General features: G+C 43.0%; 1 protein-coding gene across 2 annotated transcripts in view; it reads right to left on the reverse strand.

Annotated features, from left to right (window-relative positions):
• Nucleotides 1-19,695, reverse strand: part of HSD17B7 (hydroxysteroid 17-beta dehydrogenase 7) — a 179,633-nt gene that overhangs the window by 19,023 nt on the left and 140,915 nt on the right. For both annotated transcript variants that reach the window (XR_014960605.1, XM_085601517.1), the window contains exons 6-7: nt 18,874-18,978; nt 17,869-17,925 (exon numbers count right to left, since the gene is read on the reverse strand). Coding sequence is in view for 1 of the 2 variants with exons in the window: in XM_085601517.1 (XP_085457643.1) it covers nt 17,869-17,925; nt 18,874-18,978 (162 nt within the window). In the remaining variant the exon portion in view is untranslated. The remainder of the gene's footprint in view (nt 1-17,868; nt 17,926-18,873; nt 18,979-19,695) is intronic.

A 19,695-nucleotide genomic window follows, 5' to 3' on the forward strand; every position in this document is an offset into this window, starting at 1 on the left:
ACGAAATTGGTGCTGCATGTTAGAAATTGAAAGATCTTTTTAGTCACCCCTCGGTATTCTAATGATGCTTTGTATTTGCTGTATTTACAGGCTTTGCAGTGGCCACATGGGTAGAAGCCTATCAATCCATGATCTGTAGTGGTGGGAAAATTCGTGATATCATTTCTGACCACCCAATCGCGAATGTTCTTATCTCTTCTATACGTGATAATGGGTCTGTCAGTAATGAGATCTCCTAGTGTGTTGTCTGCCTTGAGAATATCCCAGTGTTTGGAAACTATGTGCTTTATTTTATGAGAGTCTGTGTTGTAAGTCAGGATGAGGCGGGTCCCCGCTTCACCTTGTTCTTCATCCACTGCACTGGTATCTTGTAAAGTCTCCTTGCGTTCTACTTTGTCTGCCCTGTCTCTGGCTTTGTTGAGGACCCAGCGTGGGTAGCCTCGATTTAGAAACCTGGCAGTGATGTTGTCTCTTTCCTCAAAATAAGAAGTAATGTTGTTACAGTTACGTTTGGCCCTCAGTAGCTCCCCATAGGGGATACTCCACTTGAGTGCCTCAGGATGGCTACTGAGGGCATGAAGCACACTGTTGCCCGCAGTGGCCTTGCGGAACAGGGCGGTGACTACCTTCCCCTGTTCAATTTTGAGGCTAACATCTAAGAACTCTGCCTTATGGGCATCGATGTTCCCGGAAAGTACAATGTTGTGTACATTATCATTGAGAGTTTCAACAAAGATCTCAGCTTCTTGTTTATTGCCATTCCAGACAATGAACAAGTCATCTATGTAGCGACGCCACATGATGACTTTGGAAAGGTGTTCCTGCAATGGGGTCTTGCTTAAGATGGTATGCTCCCAGTATCCCATAAAGAGATTGGCAAAGCTGGGAGCAAAGCAAGAACCCATTGCAGTACCGTTCACTTGCCTGTAGAGGGCACCGTTGAAAGAAAAAATGTTATTTTGGAGACAGTATGTTATCATCTCCAAAATCATGAGGCTGTGCTCACGATATTTGAGTGGTCTCTGTCTCAGGAAAAATTCACAAGCTTGGAGACCTTGACTGTGGTCAATTATTGTGTAGAGTGATTGTACATCTAACACAATAAAGAGATAGCCGGGTTGCCATATCAAATCCTCAATTTTGCCCAGGAAATCTTTCGTGTCTCTTAAGTAACTGGGCAAAGATACCACATATTCCCTAAGAAAGAAATCAACATATTTCGAGATGTTTTCAGTTATACACCCGATGGAAGATACAATGGGGCGTCCTGGGGGTTTGATGTTACTCTTGTGCAATTTTGGTAAAAGGTATAAAATGGGTACCCTAGGATGATCTTTCTTCAGGTAACAAAACTCCTCCCACTCAAGAAGGCCCTTGTCTCTCCATGTAACCAATTTATCCCAAATGCTGGTGATACTCTGATGGTAAATATCCCAATTGGCTGGAATATAGAAGTGAGTGTCTTCAAGTTGACGTAAACCTTCAAGGATATAATCCTCTCTGTTTAAGATCACTATATTGCCTCCTTTGTCCGCAGGACGTATGATTATCTCGGTGTCAGAGGCTAGAGTTTTAAGTGCCTGTCTTTGTGCCCATGATAAGTTGTTGACCTTAGTGGAATGTTTTTTGTTTTTACTGAATCTCAATTCAGTGAGGGATTTGATGATGCAGTCTTGAAAGGTGTCAATGTGGTCATGTGGTAAGATGGGTATGAAAGTGGACTTGGTTTTAAAGGGGGTTTTTTCTATACTACCTGTGTTGATTTCCATGTCACTAAGCAACTGTGTGGCATTAGTCTCGGTTGCATCCCCATTCTCACTATAGGCTAATTCGGTCATGGCGATTAAGGTGTCTATATCTCCAATGGCCAAATTGTCGTTGTTGCTGATAGTGTTAGCTCTATTGTTAGTATTAGGGCTTTGTTTTTTCAGTATGTGCCATTTTTTTAGTTTCAATTTGCGCACATATTTAAACAAGTCGATTCTAGTTTCGGTGTACTTGAATGTAGAGGAGGGACAGAAGGATAAGCCAAGACACAAAGTTCTTTTTTCAGTGTCACTCATAGGTCTTTTCGAAAGGTTAACAACTGTCAAATTTACCATGGTCATATCCATTAATAGTTCCTGTTTGAACGGGTTCTGCGACTTCCCATGGTACCCCTTCCTCTCTCTGTTGAGCCATCGTTGTGCGAGTCTCTTTTTTCTATTTCGGCGTTTCCCCTGCCTCTTCCTCGTCCCCGTCCTCGTCCACGTCCCCGTGTTTTCGGCAGTTGGTTTTCTCTCGTTGTTTGACGATCCTTTTGTAGGACCCGAAATTCGTCTAAAAAATTGACTTGTTTGGGGTGGTGTTCTTCTCCCGATGTGGTGCCTCCAGAAATGTCAGATTCAGTGTCACTCAACAGGATGTTATCATTGGTTAAATTGATGGAATTGGCAGTTGCGGCTACATTGCTCGTCGTGGTAGTTTCTTGTCCTTTGTAGAGATGATCATATTTTTTACTGAAAGTTAAAATCCTTCCACTTTCGTAATCAGCATAGTCCCGGTTCATCTTTCTACCTTTTCTTGCTTTTATTTCTTCCTCATGCTTGCCGAGACGTTCTTTCATGGGATCTAGAATTTTGCTGAGTGCATCACTGTCCATGAGTAGTTGTAGGTCAGTCATGAGAAGTTTGATCTGTTTTAACAGGTCATCTCTATCTTGCCACGCATATTTAATGAGTATTTCCATCATTCCTTTTGAGCTCAGTGCTGAGTGTTGTGACCACTCTTCTAGCATTTTGGGATTGGGAGCTTCGTAAGTTGGAGTGACAAAGATCCGCAATCCTCTTGGTGCCATGTTTTGGTCCACGTAGTTTTGAAGAGAAATAGCTTCCCACCATTTTGACACCTCCGCTCTTTTCATTTTTTCCAGTTTTTTTATTTTCTCTTCCAGCGCCTGTGTTGGAAGGCCCCTTTAAAATCAAGTCCACTTTCATACCCATCTTACCACATGACCACATTGACACCTTTCAAGACTGCATCATCAAATCCCTCACTGAATTGAGATTCAGTAAAAACAAAAAACATTCCACTAAGGTCAACAACTTATCATGGGCACAAAGACAGGCACTTAAAACTCTAGCCTCTGACACCGAGATAATCATACGTCCTGCGGACAAAGGAGGCAATATAGTGATCTTAAACAGAGAGGATTATATCCTTGAAGGTTTACGTCAACTTGAAGACACTCACTTCTATATTCCAGCCAATTGGGATATTTACCATCAGAGTATCACCAGCATTTGGGATAAATTGGTTACATGGAGAGACAAGGGCCTTCTTGAGTGGGAGGAGTTTTGTTACCTGAAGAAAGATCATCCTAGGGTACCCATTTTATACCTTTTACCAAAATTGCACAAGAGTAACATCAAACCCCCAGGACGCCCCATTGTATCTTCCATCGGGTGTATAACTGAAAACATCTCGAAATATGTTGATTTCTTTCTTAGGGAATATGTGGTATCTTTGCCCAGTTACTTAAGAGACACGAAAGATTTCCTGGGCAAAATTGAGGATTTGATATGGCAACCCGGCTATCTCTTTATTGTGTTAGATGTACAATCACTCTACACAATAATTGACCACAGTCAAGGTCTCCAAGCTTGTGAATTTTTCCTGAGACAGAGACCACTCAAATATCGTGAGCACAGCCTCATGATTTTGGAGATGATAACATACTGTCTCCAAAATAACATTTTTTCTTTCAACGGCGCCCTCTACAGGCAAGTGAACGGTACTGCAATGGGTTCTTGCTTTGCTCCCAGCTTTGCCAATCTCTTTATGGGATACTGGGAGCATACCATCTTAAGCAAGACCCCATTGCAGGAACACCTTTCCAAAGTCATCATGTGGCGTCGCTACATAGATGACTTGTTCATTGTCTGGAATGGCAATAAACAAGAAGCTGAGATCTTTGTTGAAACTCTCAATGATAATGTACACAACATTGTACTTTCCGGGAACATCGATGCCCATAAGGCAGAGTTCTTAGATGTTAGCCTCAAAATTGAACAGGGGAAGGTAGTCACCGCCCTGTTCCGCAAGGCCACTGCGGGCAACAGTGTGCTTCATGCCCTCAGTAGCCATCCTGAGGCACTCAAGTGGAGTATCCCCTATGGGGAGCTACTGAGGGCCAAACGTAACTGTAACAACATTACTTCTTATTTTGAGGAAAGAGACAACATCACTGCCAGGTTTCTAAATCGAGGCTACCCACGCTGGGTCCTCAACAAAGCCAGAGGCAGGGCAGACAAAGTAGAACGCAAGGAGACTTTACAAGATACCAGTGCAGTGGATGAAGAACAAGGTGAAGCGGGGACCCGCCTCATCCTGACTTACAACACAGACTCTCATAAAATAAAGCACATAGTTTCCAAACACTGGGATATTCTCAAGGCAGACAACACACTAGGAGATCTCATTACTGACAGACCCATTATCACGTATAGAAGAGATAAGAACATTCGCGATTGGGTGGTCAGAAATGATATCACGAATTTTCCCACCACTACAGATCATGGATTGATAGGCTTCTACCCATGTGGCCACTGCAAAGCCTGTAAATACAGCAAATACAAAGCATCATTAGAATACCGAGGGGTGACTAAAAAGATCTTTCAATTTCTAACATGCAGCACCAATTTCGTGATTTATGCCATTATGTGTACATGCAATCTTTGGTACATTGGCAGCACTACCTGTGCAGCTAAAAAGAGGATATTGGAACATCAAAGGGCGATCACTAATAATGATCCTAAATACCCCGTAGCGCGCCATTTCTTTGATCGACCTTACTCCAATGTAGCAGAAATGAGTTACCTAATTTTGGAACACATACCTAAGAACCCTCGTGGGGGGGATAGGGTATTGGCCCTAAGACAAAAAGAATCCAGGTACATTATAGAGTTCCAAACAAAGACCCCTGGAGGTCTTAACATGGATGAGGAAATGTCAATACATCTCAAAACTGACTGCTAATGTTAGAAATGTTCTTGTATCTGATGTATGAAAATGTATGCTGTATGTGATGTAACTACTGCATAATTTTGCTTATATACATTTTTTGCTGCTATCTCTTCTTCTGTCAGCCTCCTCGTTAGAATGAAGTTTTTCATTCCACAGTTCATGTTTTTAATCCAGATTTTATTTATTTGTATCTCTTACAGGAGAGAAGGAAGGGGCCCCATCACTTGACAGCACCTGCACGGGCATCCTACCCTTTTCCCTTTGATTTCACCTGCACTATCCATGAGTCTCACAATTTGTATCCTTAACCTACAGCTTTCTTATTTGTTACTCTCAGTGATTTTCTTGATATTTTTGAAATGTGAGTCCAACATTACCATAGTTGAGTTCGATGCCCACTTGGGCAAGTTTATCTCACGGACTGCTCTATAGATCCTGCCTCCTTCACTTCCACTTTAGTGAAATTTAGTGCAGAACATATACGTTAATACGTTTTCTGCACTCACATCCCATTCCAACATGGTTTCGTGATAATCATCAACAGGCGGACTTGTATACACAGTATTTTTGATTCATGCACTTGCTTCAATATCGTATCATCACTTAATTACTACTTTGCACCCTCGGATATGGACAGCAGTATATTTTTGCAATGTAATTTGCATTTTACAAATTTATACAAATGTACCTTGGGATTTACTCAGTAGGAATTATTCTACTTCTTTTCTCTGCCCAGTTCCATGACATTATACTTACTTTGAATGTGGTTACTTGTTTACCTATTTAGGTTCGTGTACAGCTTAAGATGGCCGCCGATTACGGCTGTGTCTAGGTCTGGTTGGCGGAGTTAGTCCTATTTTGTTGTCCATTTTCATTTGACCACTATGAGATGTAAGACTGTTGGTTTCACTTGTTTTCACACGTGAACAAGGCTGCGTGCCGAAACGCGTTGTGTGAATTAAACCTGACCTGCACATTTCACTGAGGGTTTCGTCTTGCCTTTACTGAGAGCATACTTTATTGTGGTTTTGAATTGGATATTGTCGCCGGCTGGCTCCGCCGGAATGTATGCCAACCTCCAAGGGTCCCCGTAATCCAGCAGGAGCACCTTCGTTACTTGGATATTTACCGAGGATTACATTTTGGACCGGCTGCAGAGGACATTTGAATACTCATGTGCAAGCCTCCGACTTCGGAGAGATCGTCGTACAGCTGACCCCAAGGTAAGCCTGCCCGTTGCATGTTCGTCCTGTTAGGTGGGGGACTTAAGTTGTATCGCTGGAGAGCGTGTAGCTACAGTTACACCACCTCGGGTTAACGACTAGCTGGGCGACTTTACCCCCGGTCGCATGCGTACTTGATTACTTTTCTGCACCGAGTATTTCTACAGCAGGAGAATTCCTCACAGGATTCGGTTTCTCGTACTAGTGAATTGTCGCTACGATATCCGATCCTACAGTGTATTCTCGACATACAATATAACCAGTTTGGGTCTTCTGCTAAGACTGTTTTGGCAGCAGAGGTAACTTCCGTATTGCACGGAAGGGTATTGCGAGACGATCCCCATTTCCAAGATTCCTTGGTCAGGTAGTAGACAACATGGAAGAGGAGGCTGAAAGGAGAGCGGCAGCACTGACGCTATTCAGCAGAAAAAATCCAATCATCAGCAGACAAAACATGGCTAATAAGAATGATCTACCAACACAGGCGCTGGAAGAGAAAATAAAAAAACTGGAAAAAATGAAAAGAGCGGAGGTGTCAAAATGGTGGGAAGCTATTTCTCTTCAAAACTACGTGGACCAAAACATGGCACCAAGAGGATTGCGGATCTTTGTCACTCCAACTTACGAAGCTCCCAATCCCAAAATGCTAGAAGAGTGGTCACAACACTCAGCACTGAGCTCAAAAGGAATGATGGAAATACTCATTAAATATGCGTGGCAAGATAGAGATGACCTGTTAAAACAGATCAAACTTCTCATGACTGACCTACAACTACTCATGGACAGTGATGCACTCAGCAAAATTCTAGATCCCATGAAAGAACGTCTCGGCAAGCATGAGGAAGAAATAAAAGCAAGAAAAGCTAGAAAGATGAACCGGGACTATGCTGATTACGAAAGTGGAAGGATTTTAACTTTCAGTAAAAAATATGATCATCTCTACAAAGGACAAGAAACTACCACGACGAGCAATGTAGCCGCAACTGCCAATTCCATCAATTTAACCAATGATAACATCCTGTTGAGTGACACTAAATCTGACATTTCTGGAGGCACCACATCGGGAGAAGAACACCACCCCAAACAAGTCAATTTTTTAGACGAATTTCGGGTCCTACAAAAGGATCGTCAAACAACGAGAGAAAATCAACTGCCGAAAACACGGGGACGTGGACGAGGACGGGGACGAGGAAGAGGCAGGGGAAACGCCGAAATAGAAAAAAGAGACTCGCACAACGATGGCTCAACAGAGAGAGGAAGGGGTACCATGGGAAGTCGCAGAACCCGTTCAAACAGGAACTATTAATGGATATGACCATGGTAAATTTGACAGTTGTTAACCTTTCGAAAAGACCTATGAGTGACACTGAAAAAAGAACTTTGTGTCTTGGCTTATCCTTCTGTCCCTCCTCTACATTCAAGTACACCGAAACTAGAATCGACTTGTTTAAATATGTGCGCAAATTGAAACTAAAAAAATGGCACATACTGAAAAAACAAAGCCCTAATACTAACAATAGAGCTAACACTATCAGCAACAACGACAATTTGGCCATTGGAGATATAGACACCTTAATCGCCATGACCGAATTAGCCTATAGTGAGAATGGGGATGCAACCGAGACTAATGCCACACAGTTGCTTAGTGACATGGAAATCAACACAGGTAGTATAGAAAAAACCCCCTTTAAAACCAAGTCCACTTTCATACCCATCTTACCACATGACCACATTGACACCTTTCAAGACTGCATCATCAAATCCCTCACTGAATTGAGATTCAGTAAAAACAAAAAACATTCCACTAAGGTCAACAACTTATCATGGGCACAAAGACAGGCACTTAAAACTCTAGCCTCTGACACCGAGATAATCATACGTCCTGCGGACAAAGGAGGCAATATAGTGATCTTAAACAGAGAGGATTATATCCTTGAAGGTTTACGTCAACTTGAAGACACTCACTTCTATATTCCAGCCAATTGGGATATTTACCATCAGAGTATCACCAGCATTTGGGATAAATTGGTTACATGGAGAGACAAGGGCCTTCTTGAGTGGGAGGAGTTTTGTTACCTGAAGAAAGATCATCCTAGGGTACCCATTTTATACCTTTTACCAAAATTGCACAAGAGTAACATCAAACCCCCAGGACGCCCCATTGTATCTTCCATCGGGTGTATAACTGAAAACATCTCGAAATATGTTGATTTCTTTCTTAGGGAATATGTGGTATCTTTGCCCAGTTACTTAAGAGACACGAAAGATTTCCTGGGCAAAATTGAGGATTTGATATGGCAACCCGGCTATCTCTTTATTGTGTTAGATGTACAATCACTCTACACAATAATTGACCACAGTCAAGGTCTCCAAGCTTGTGAATTTTTCCTGAGACAGAGACCACTCAAATATCGTGAGCACAGCCTCATGATTTTGGAGATGATAACATACTGTCTCCAAAATAACATTTTTTCTTTCAACGGCGCCCTCTACAGGCAAGTGAACGGTACTGCAATGGGTTCTTGCTTTGCTCCCAGCTTTGCCAATCTCTTTATGGGATACTGGGAGCATACCATCTTAAGCAAGACCCCATTGCAGGAACACCTTTCCAAAGTCATCATGTGGCGTCGCTACATAGATGACTTGTTCATTGTCTGGAATGGCAATAAACAAGAAGCTGAGATCTTTGTTGAAACTCTCAATGATAATGTACACAACATTGTACTTTCCGGGAACATCGATGCCCATAAGGCAGAGTTCTTAGATGTTAGCCTCAAAATTGAACAGGGGAAGGTAGTCACCGCCCTGTTCCGCAAGGCCACTGCGGGCAACAGTGTGCTTCATGCCCTCAGTAGCCATCCTGAGGCACTCAAGTGGAGTATTCCCTATGGGGAGCTACTGAGGGCCAAACGTAACTGTAACAACATTACTTCTTATTTTGAGGAAAGAGACAACATCACTGCCAGGTTTCTAAATCGAGGCTACCCACGCTGGGTCCTCAACAAAGCCAGAGACAGGGCAGACAAAGTAGAACGTAAGGAGACTTTACAAGATACCAGTGCAGTGGATGAAGAACAAGGTGAAGCGGGGACCCGCCTCATCCTGACTTACAACACAGACTCTCATAAAATAAAGCACATAGTTTCCAAACACTGGGATATTCTCAAGGCAGACAACACACTAGGAGATCTCATTACTGACAGACCCATTATCACGTATAGAAGAGATAAGAACATTCGCGATTGGGTGGTCAGAAATGATATCACGAATTTTCCCACCACTACAGATCATGGATTGATAGGCTTCTACCCATGTGGCCACTGCAAAGCCTGTAAATACAGCAAATACAAAGCATCATTAGAATACCGAGGGGTGACTAAAAAGATCTTTCAATTTCTAACATGCAGCACCAATTTCGTGATTTATGCCATTATGTGTAGATGCAATCTTTGGTACATTGGCAGCACTACCTGTGCAGCTAAAAAGAGGATATTGGAACATCAAGGGGCGATCACTAATAATGATCCGAAATACCCCGTAGCGCGCCATTTCTTTGATCGACATTACTCCAATGTAGCAGAAATGAGTTACCTAATTTTGGAACACATACCTAAGAACCCTCGTGGGGGGGATAGGGTATTGGCCCTAAGACAAAAAGAATCCAGGTACATTATAGAGTTCCAAACAAAGACCCCTGGAGGTCTTAACATGGATGAGGAAATGTCAATACATCTCAAAACTGACTGCTAATGTTAGAAATGTTCTTGTATCTGATGTATGAAAATGTATGCTGTATGTGATGTAACTACTGCATAATTTTGCTTATATACATTTTTTGCTGCTATCTCTTCTTCTGTCAGCCTCCTCGTTAGAATGAAGTTTTTCATTCCACAGTTCATGTTTTTAATCCAGATTTTATTTATTTGTATCTCTTACAGGAGAGAAGGAAGGGGCCCCATCACTTGACAGCACCTGCACGGGCATCCTACCCTTTTCCCTTTGATTTCACCTGCACTATCCATGAGTCTCACAATTTGTATCCTTAACCTACAGCTTTCTTATTTGTTACTCTCAGTGATTTTCTTGATATTTTTGAAATGTGAGTCCAACATTACCATAGTTGAGTTCGATGCCCACTTGGGCAAGTTTATCTCACGGACTGCTCTATAGATCCTGCCTCCTTCACTTCCACTTTAGTGAAATTTAGTGCAGAACATATACGTTAATACGTTTTCTGCACTCACATCCCATTCCAACATGGTTTCGTGATAATCATCAACAGGCGGACTTGTATACACAGTATTTTTGATTCATGCACTTGCTTCAATATCGTATCATCACTTAATTACTACTTTGCACCCTCGGATATGGACAGCAGTATATTTTTGCAATGTAATTTGCATTTTACAAATTTATACAAATGTACCTTGGGATTTACTCAGTAGGAATTATTCTACTTCTTTTCTCTGCCCAGTTCCATGACATTATACTTACTTTGAATGTGGTTACATGTTTACCTATTTAGGTTCGTGTACAGCTTAAGATGGCCGCCGATTACGGCTGTGTCTAGGTCTGGTTGGCGGAGTTAGTCCTATTTTGTTGTCCATTTTCATTTGACCACTATGAGATGTAAGACTGTTGGTTTCACTTGTTTTCACACGTGAACAAGGCTGCGTGCCGAAACGCGTTGTGTGAATTAAACCTGACCTGCACATTTCACTGAGGGTTTCGTCTTGCCTTTACTGAGAGCATACTTTATTGTGGTTTTGAATTGGATATATATATATTTTTTTTTTTTTCACTGAAAAAAACATAGGTTTCAGGTCCGTTATAGTTAGAAATTAGCATTTAAAAAACCTTAGAAAATCACTGAAAAAACCATAGGTTTCAGGGGCGTTCGGGTTAGTTGGACATTTCACTCGTACAAAACCCATGAAATTCCCCGTTATAGTTAGTTCAGCTAACTATAACTCGCGCCCCCCCAATGCACTGCTGATGACGTCACATATTACATCACTCATGACATGGTCAGTGACATCACTCAAGACATCACTGATGACATCATCCATGTGATAATTTCATGCATCTTCTCACACCCTAATATAACTTTTGATACACCCACTCTAAATTACAGACTGCCATTCTCAAAACCATAGACACTCCAACACCAATAACTACATACCCACTCAGCGATTCTTAGGTCTACACACACATCCACTCACTCACCCGTACAGTCACTCATACTTACGGTCACTCAGTACAGGACTATCATATGCACTCATACACATATATAGACACTCACACACCGCCACTCATCCATAGAGGTACTCACACACCTAGTCAGTCATGCAAATAATTAATCACACTCGCATTTACTCACCTATACAGTTATTCACACACCAGTTCACTTACTCATAGAAATACTAACACATTCTTACTCTCTTATACAATCACTGATACAAGCCCACACTCATACATACAGCCACTCTCACAATCACACTCTCACTTATAGCCATTTATATACTCTAACACACATATTTCCTGCCTTTCACATATGTAGTTACTCACACATGTACCACTGAGATATACATTCACTCACTAACACACCCATACACACACTCACCCACCCATACAGTCCATCACAGATGCACTCTTGAAACCATGCACCCAGTGAATCACCCACTCACACATCTATGCACAGTGTCACACACACGCCACCCACACAAACACTCAGGCACCCATACAGATACTCAGACAACCAATCAATAACTCATTTAGACACTCGTAGTTATTCACAAACCCATGCAGCCGCTTACACACCAACAGACAGACAGAAACAGAGATTCACACAGTTTAGTCACTAACCCTTGCATTCAGTAAGATATGTTTAATCACTCACTTATAGAGTCAGTCACGAACCTAGTAAATCATCCATTCAGACACTTATACACCCACTCATTCTTCAATACGCCTTTCCCTATATATATTAAACATATTTAAACTTTAGAGAAACACACAGTCACTGGATGATGTCATCAGTGATGTCACTGACCATGTCATGAGTGATGTAATATGTGATGTCATCAGCAGTGCATTGCGGGGGCGCGAGTTATAGTTAGCTGAACTAACTATAACGGGGGAATTTCACGGGTTTTGTACGAGTAAAATGTCCAACTAACTATAACGCCCCTGAAACCTATGGTTTTTTCAGTGAATTTCTAAGGTTTTTTAAATGCTAATTTCTAACTATAACGTGCCTGAAACCTACGGTTTTTTAAGTGAATTTCTAAGGTTTTTCCATTTCTAGTTTCTAACTATGCCTACAGATATAGAACATGTGAAGAAAGAAGAAAAAACGCACAGAAAGAAGCAAAAGAAATGCAGAAAGATGCAACAGAAGTCCACAAAGACAAAGAAAAGTGCAGGAAGAAGCAAGACATGTGCAGAAAGAACCATCAGAGGAGCAGAAAGAGGCCTTGTTGCAAAATCATCCTGTGCCCACAACTTTTTCAGACGGGTACTGGTGGTAACTGACTAACCAAGCCTAGAGCCAGTGCTATGCTAAAAGACACTTAGAATACAGTGAAAACACCTACATACACTAGGGAACACTATGCGTTGGGGTACCCCTGTGATTAGCATGACCTCCTCTGTAAGGCCCTAGTACATAATAGGGCAGGGGAATTAAAACTACCTCTAAGTGCAGAAATATGCTACTTTAACTAGTAGTCGCATTTGCAGAGTGGTAGAGTAAGGGTGCTGGGCATCCAACCATCGCTCAGGAATTCCGCTGCGTAGGACTTACAGGAGGTACCAGGAGGGATTCTTCGCCCCCAAACTCCCTCAGGACTAAATTGGACTTCATCCCCCATCCCGTAGTCTGCCACGAGGCACGTTTTCAGAGTGGTAGAGAAAGGGGGCCATGGCCTCCGAAGACGTCTTAGCAATCCCACTGTGTGAGACTTATTGGAGGTAACAAGAGGGGTAGTTGGCCCCCGAGGACATCCTTGGGGGCCATCTTCCCAAACTATTACCTCCAGTCAGTCCCACACAGCAGCATTGGTAAGTACTCGTACCTGGCCATGCCCACTTTGCCCGCCACTCTACAAACGCGCTCCCTGGCACGCTCTTGGATGGGGATTGAAGTCCCCTTCACTGCTGGGGGTCCTTTAGGGGCCAAGTAGTCTACCTTTTACCTCCAGTAACCCCACGCAGTGGGATTGGAGAGAGGTAGACAAAGGCCATGCTCCCTTTCTCCACCACTCTGCAAAGACGCCCCCTGGCACGTTGTAAGTTGGGGGATTAAGACCCCTTGAACCCGAGGGTCCCTGGTGTCCAACTAGCCCACCAGGTACCTCCAGTAAGCGCCACAGAGCTGCGTTGCAGAGAGGTGTAAAAAGGGGCATGGCCTGGACCACCACTGGCGGTACCTGGAGGACTAGTTGGCCCCCAGGGACCCTTAGTATTGAAGGGGAATTAATTCCCCAACTTAAAATGCGCCAAAGGGCGTGTTTGCACACATGTCACCTCAGGCCCCGCCCCCTCCTTTCACCACTGTGCAAACGTGCCTCGTGGCGTGTTTTAAGTTATATATATATATATATATATATATATATATACACATATATATATACGCGTTTCGACCTCTCCAGGTCTTGGTCACAAGACCTGGAGAGGTCGACACACGTCTTTTTGCCCTTATAAATCAAATATTTCGCATCCACATTCGGAGTTGCTCGTTTTCTTGCTTGAATCGGTAAAAGTTTGGATAATTTGTAAAGCGGCGGTGTCCGCTCGTGGCGAGCCCCGACCAGAGTGGAGAGGCGTTCTGAGAGGCCATCTCTCTGTTGGATATATATATTTATATATTCACTGAAAAAAAACCCCAAAGGTTTCAGGTTCAAACCGAGTCTCAAGAAGGCTGCCACCACTTCCTAGTTTTAAGTGTTGGCAGCCAAGCAGATCTCAGCACTAGATCGGAAGGGGGTCACGGATCCTCCTTGTCCATATACATACACAACCGGAAATTCATTTAAATTACTCGGCAACTACTGAATGGATTTGCGCCAAATCACAAAAGGCACTTCCCTGGACAGACATCTACCTCTCTGCCAAATTTGGTGCGATTCCGTTTAGCAGTTCGGGCTGTAGCCATGCCTAAAGATCTTCCTAAGGAAATTACATCTTAACTATAACTACCTACTAGCGACCATATAACACCTACTGGCAGCCGCCAGTAGGTAGTTATACTTAGGACCATGTTTCCATACTAAAAGCATTTTTTGACTTGCCAATATCTTTAGCACCGATTGAAAAATCTTCACTAAACTTTCCCCAAAAATGTACCGGTCATTGTAGTTGTGTATGGAAAGTTAAGGTGTGATCTGTCAAGAGGTGGCTGAGAATAAGGAGGGTGAGGACAAAATGGTGTGTTTCCGATGCTAATTCCCACAATGATTTTGAACGGGACTACAGCTCGAACTGCTGGACGGAATTAGACCAAATTTGGCAGAAAGGTAGATCTTGGTCCAGAAAGCAAGCATTTTCTTATTTGGTGGCTTTTCCTTATTGGTGTAAAATCGTTAAGTAGTTTTTGAGAAATTAACCGAAAACCAAATTTGTATATCTAGGGATGCAGATCCTCAGAGGACCAGACAATCCAGTGCTGAAATCTGATTGCCTGCTAACACTTCAACCAGAAAATGTTGGCAGCTATCTTAGGACTTTGCTTCAGCCGAGCCCCAAACAAAAACATTTAAAAAAAAAAAAGCGGGGTAGGAATACCCTTTACCCATGCCCCCCTCCCCATGACCAAACTTGGCCCCGGGGACAGCTACCTCACCTCCAAGGGCTGGCCGAACGTTAAACAAAATGGAGGAGGGTCTAACAGCCACCCCCTCCCGGGCCTTTATGAGAAAAAAGGAGAGGGGAGGATCGGACCACCCTCCATTGCCCCGCCAGGGCCCACCACCTTCTCAGGTCCATGTATATAATAATGGGAGGGGGTCGCGTGGCCCCCTGTCCAAGGCCATATACGGCTCTAAGAACCACCTTCCCGGGGCCAGCCGGTGCATTCTAAAGAAGGGCGTGGGGGCCACGGCCCCCCTTCTGGAGCCATTAATGGCCCTGAGGACCACCACAACCCAATGTCTGCTCCTGCTATGTCCTGTGGTGCCCACACCGGGACGTAGCAGTTTGCTTTCGCTTGGCAGAAGCGGACAGCTTCCGAAAAGTGAGAGCAACCATAACTCTGCTTCCAGCAAGCGGGAGCTGTCAAACCTCTCCTACTTGTTGAAAGCAGAGCTTCTCTTTGTTTCCCTGCCTGCTGTCATGCAGACAGGGAAACTGATGAAATTAATGCACCAGCACGCAGGGAGCTGCAAATTTAGCAGATCCCAGCATGCAGGAGAAATGCTGGCTCCCGCAGGAGGCGTGGGAGCTGGCTGGGACCACAGGGGCTTTGAGGGACTCCCTGAGGTTCCCATTATAGCACACTGGATGCCCTGGGTGGAATCCAGGGCACCTAGTGAGACATGGCCAGGTCCTGGGGATGGGGTCCCCGGGGCTGAAATCAGCAATTACAGAAGAGGGCAAAGCAGAGGGCAGAAAAACTAGCAGAAAAGGCAAAACAGAGCAGAAAAGCGTGAAACAGGGCAGAATAACCAGCAAAAAAGTCAAAACTACGGGCAACAAAGAGCAGAAAAGGCAAAACTGCGTGCAGAAAAACAAGCGGCAAAGGCAAACCAGAGGGAAAACCAAGCAGAAAAAGCAAATCAGGGGGCAGAAAAACTAGCAAGAAAGGCAATACAGAGCAGAAGAGGGCAAAACAGAGCAGAAGAGGGAAAAGCAGAGGCTACTCAGACACTCACACACCCATTTACAAACCCACTGAAAAACTGACGCACCCACTCACAGACCCACTCAGATACTTATGTACTCACTCATAGACCCACTCAGACTCTCACACCCATTCAGACCCACTCAGATACTCACTGAGACACTCACACACTCACTCACGCTAAAAGGTTACAGTTATGTATAGTTTTTAAAACCTTAGAATTTCACTTAAAAAAACAAATGTTACAGGGACGATATAGTTAAGGAATACAATTTAAAAAAATCTTAGCAATTCACGGACAAACCAAAGGTTAGATGGGCGTTATAGTTCGAAAACAGAATTTAAAAAACCTTAGAAATTCACTGGAAAAAACAAACGTTACAGGGATATTATAGTTAGGCTGAGATTGCCCTCAAACATATCCATTGAAGTTCAGCAGTTTATTTACCTGAACTAACTATAACTTAAGCCCCTGTGACGCACTGCTTATGACCTCACATTTGACATCACTCAAGACATGGTCAGTGTCTTCACTGATGGCATCCCAAATGACATCACTGACACACCGCCTCACACCCCCATGCAGTCACTCATACGTCCACATAAGCACTCGCATACCCATTCAAAGACCCATACAACTACCCACACACCCATTCACTCATCCATACAGCCACTGACTTACCCACTCACTCACACATACAGCCACTCACACACTCAATCATACAGCCACTCATAAACCCACACAGCCACTTACACATGCAGTTACTTACCCATACAGGCCCTCACACATGTACTCACTCACCCATAAACACTGACTAACCTACTCACACCCAATCACCCACCACAAAACTACTCACACACTGACTTCCAAACCCATTGAACTACTTACACATGCACACACACCATTATATAACCACTCACACATTCACTCACACCCACAACTCACATCCATACAATTACTCACACATCGTCACACACCCATACAACTATTCACACATCCATAGGACACACACACCACTTACAAAACCACTCACAAACTCCTGCAACCACTCACACACCCATACAGACACTCAGATGCCCATTCACACACTGATACAGTCACACAACTACTCAGATCACATTAGAATTAGTGTCACTCATTACTAGTACACCTAGTATACCAACCTAACTTTTGTAGTTAGTATATATTTTTAAAACTCAAACTCTTGAAAAACACTTAAACTCACTCGAGTATGTCATCAGTGATGTCATTTGAGATGTCATCAGTGATGTCACTGATCATGATGTTATATGTGAGGTCATAAGCTGTGCATTGAGGGGGCGTAAGTTACAGGTAACTATAAGTGCTGAATTTCAATGGTTTTGTATGAGTGAAATCTGCCCTAGATATTAGTGTTTCACGATATTCGGGGGGAGGGGGGTTATATTCAGTAGTACAACCTGAAATATTTATTCATAGAACCCTGAAATAGCTCTGTGGGACGCATCTCTAATGTTTGACACTTCTACATTCTCCACTATGCAATGACTTTTACGGATACAGGCAGGGGACTGTACTGTTGGGGTATGCAGCAAGATGTGCTTATTCCTAATGCAAGAAAACTTCACCTTGATTTGTCTCTGAAGGGAGGTTGACCGGAAAAACCAGCAGTTACAATACATCCCAGGGTGCCATACAACTGAAATAGTACCAGGGATTCCTACAACCTCACGCCTATGCCTACCATCCAGACGGCTAAGTGAGGCTGGGAGCCATAGCAACACTTTCACATCCAATGTAATCGAATGGCAGCAGCTTCATACCAGCGCTTCTGCTCCGTTGTATGGCGTTAATGTGAAGGTGTTGGTGAAGATTCGTATCTGAAGAAAAAGAAGTGACATTCACAGAAATGCAAAAGTTCTTGAACATGAGTTGATTGAATATTTATGTTTAATACTGCACCATTACAAACAGATAGAGGCTATAACATCATTAGGAATAACAAAAGGGCATTGGTCAATAATGAGGTTGTTTTCCACTGAGAGGTTCCAAGTGACATCAAAAAGCCATCAAGAGAGGTGGTTGCATGTGGAAGGCATGTAGAATTACTGGCGGTACAGGGATATGGGAGGGGAGACTTATGTTAAGTGAAGTGTCAATAGAGTCACAAGTGAGTTAGTGATTGGGCTGGGAGAGGAGTTAGTGATTGAGCCGTGTGGGAAGTGGTGGTTAGGGAAGGGATTAGAGAGGTACAGATATTTCTGCAATGGGTAAAAGGACAATGGTGGTAAAAGAACAGTCTGGAGCTACAGGTAGTGCAGTGACAAGGTTGAGGTAAATGGTGGGACGTGATGGGGTGTAGACATACAGGTGGTGTACATACATGGTGACAGAAAAACTTGGAAGTCGGAGTGTAGATTTACAAGTAGTGCAGTAATAGAGTGAGATGGTTGTCTAGCTAAGAACAGGGATAAAAAGCAATTAGCATTCAAAAACAGTATCTGAAAATACAGACTTGAAGCACCATCTGCCTAATTATCTACTACATAAAATTACCTGGGTTAAAATTTCAACATAAAACTATACTCGCTATAAAGCACTTTCTCCCAAATATGCCAAGATTAAAGCCAAACCAGCAAATTAACATATTCAAACAATGGGAGAAGTGAGTGTGGGTGGTCGACATTTTTGTCAGGGGCATGGATAGTAGATATTGGTTAGAAGATGTAATTCATTCTCTGTTGTTGCGGTATATTTTTAATGATGAAAACCTTGTAGTTATAATCTGATTCACACAGATAGAAATGGCACAGGAACACTGTACTCACCAGCAGCATGATGGGCATAATTAGTGTCCAGAAGAACGATGGAAAGATGCCATATGTCATATTCGTCATCACTAGGCCTGGACAAATTACGCTTGAGTAGAGACCCTGCAGGGACCAGAGGTTGGGAGCTAGTCAGTTTACCACAATTCAATGGGTGACATAGACTATGACAATGCTATATGTGATAACAATACGTAAAATGTTTATGGGACTGAGTCACTGGGGAACACTCTAGTCAGTGCTGCAGTTTGGAAGAGTTTAAAATTAGGATGGTTGGCATGGTCACTATTTAGAATATTGCGAGCTATTCAACACGCACTGTCAAGTAAGTACGTCATGGCCAATGCTAATAGACCTCCACATGAGGTGTGTGTCTCTATTTCTAAACAGTGACCAATTTCTCATCACTATCGCAGAAACAAGGCTTACAAAGTAAAATCGTGAGCCAGATAACACGTACGCTTGAAAGTATATCCTTTAGCTCTCATAAATCTACACTCATTTGTAGACACTATCCATGTCTTTTTGTTTAACCATGAAGCCGATTTTTATTACAGACGAGCATTCACTTTTGCACTTCGTGGCGCGCATGAAAACAATTTACGTTGGTTTAAAAATAAAGACTCCCCTACCTAACCCCTTCGCTGCTAGGCCTTTTGCTAACTTTTTTTTTTGCTATTTGGGATAGTTCTCACTTAGGCACCTATAACTTTTTGTCGACATAAGGTATCCACGCCATCGTTACGTCCTTGTTTTGCAACATCCTGAGGATTCTAAAAGTACCAAGGGCTTGTGGATTCCCCAGGAAAGGACTAAGAATTT

This window comes from Triturus cristatus, chromosome 4_2 (genome assembly GCF_964204655.1).
Source record: "Triturus cristatus chromosome 4_2, aTriCri1.1, whole genome shotgun sequence".
Taxonomy (NCBI): domain Eukaryota; kingdom Metazoa; phylum Chordata; class Amphibia; order Caudata; family Salamandridae; genus Triturus; species Triturus cristatus.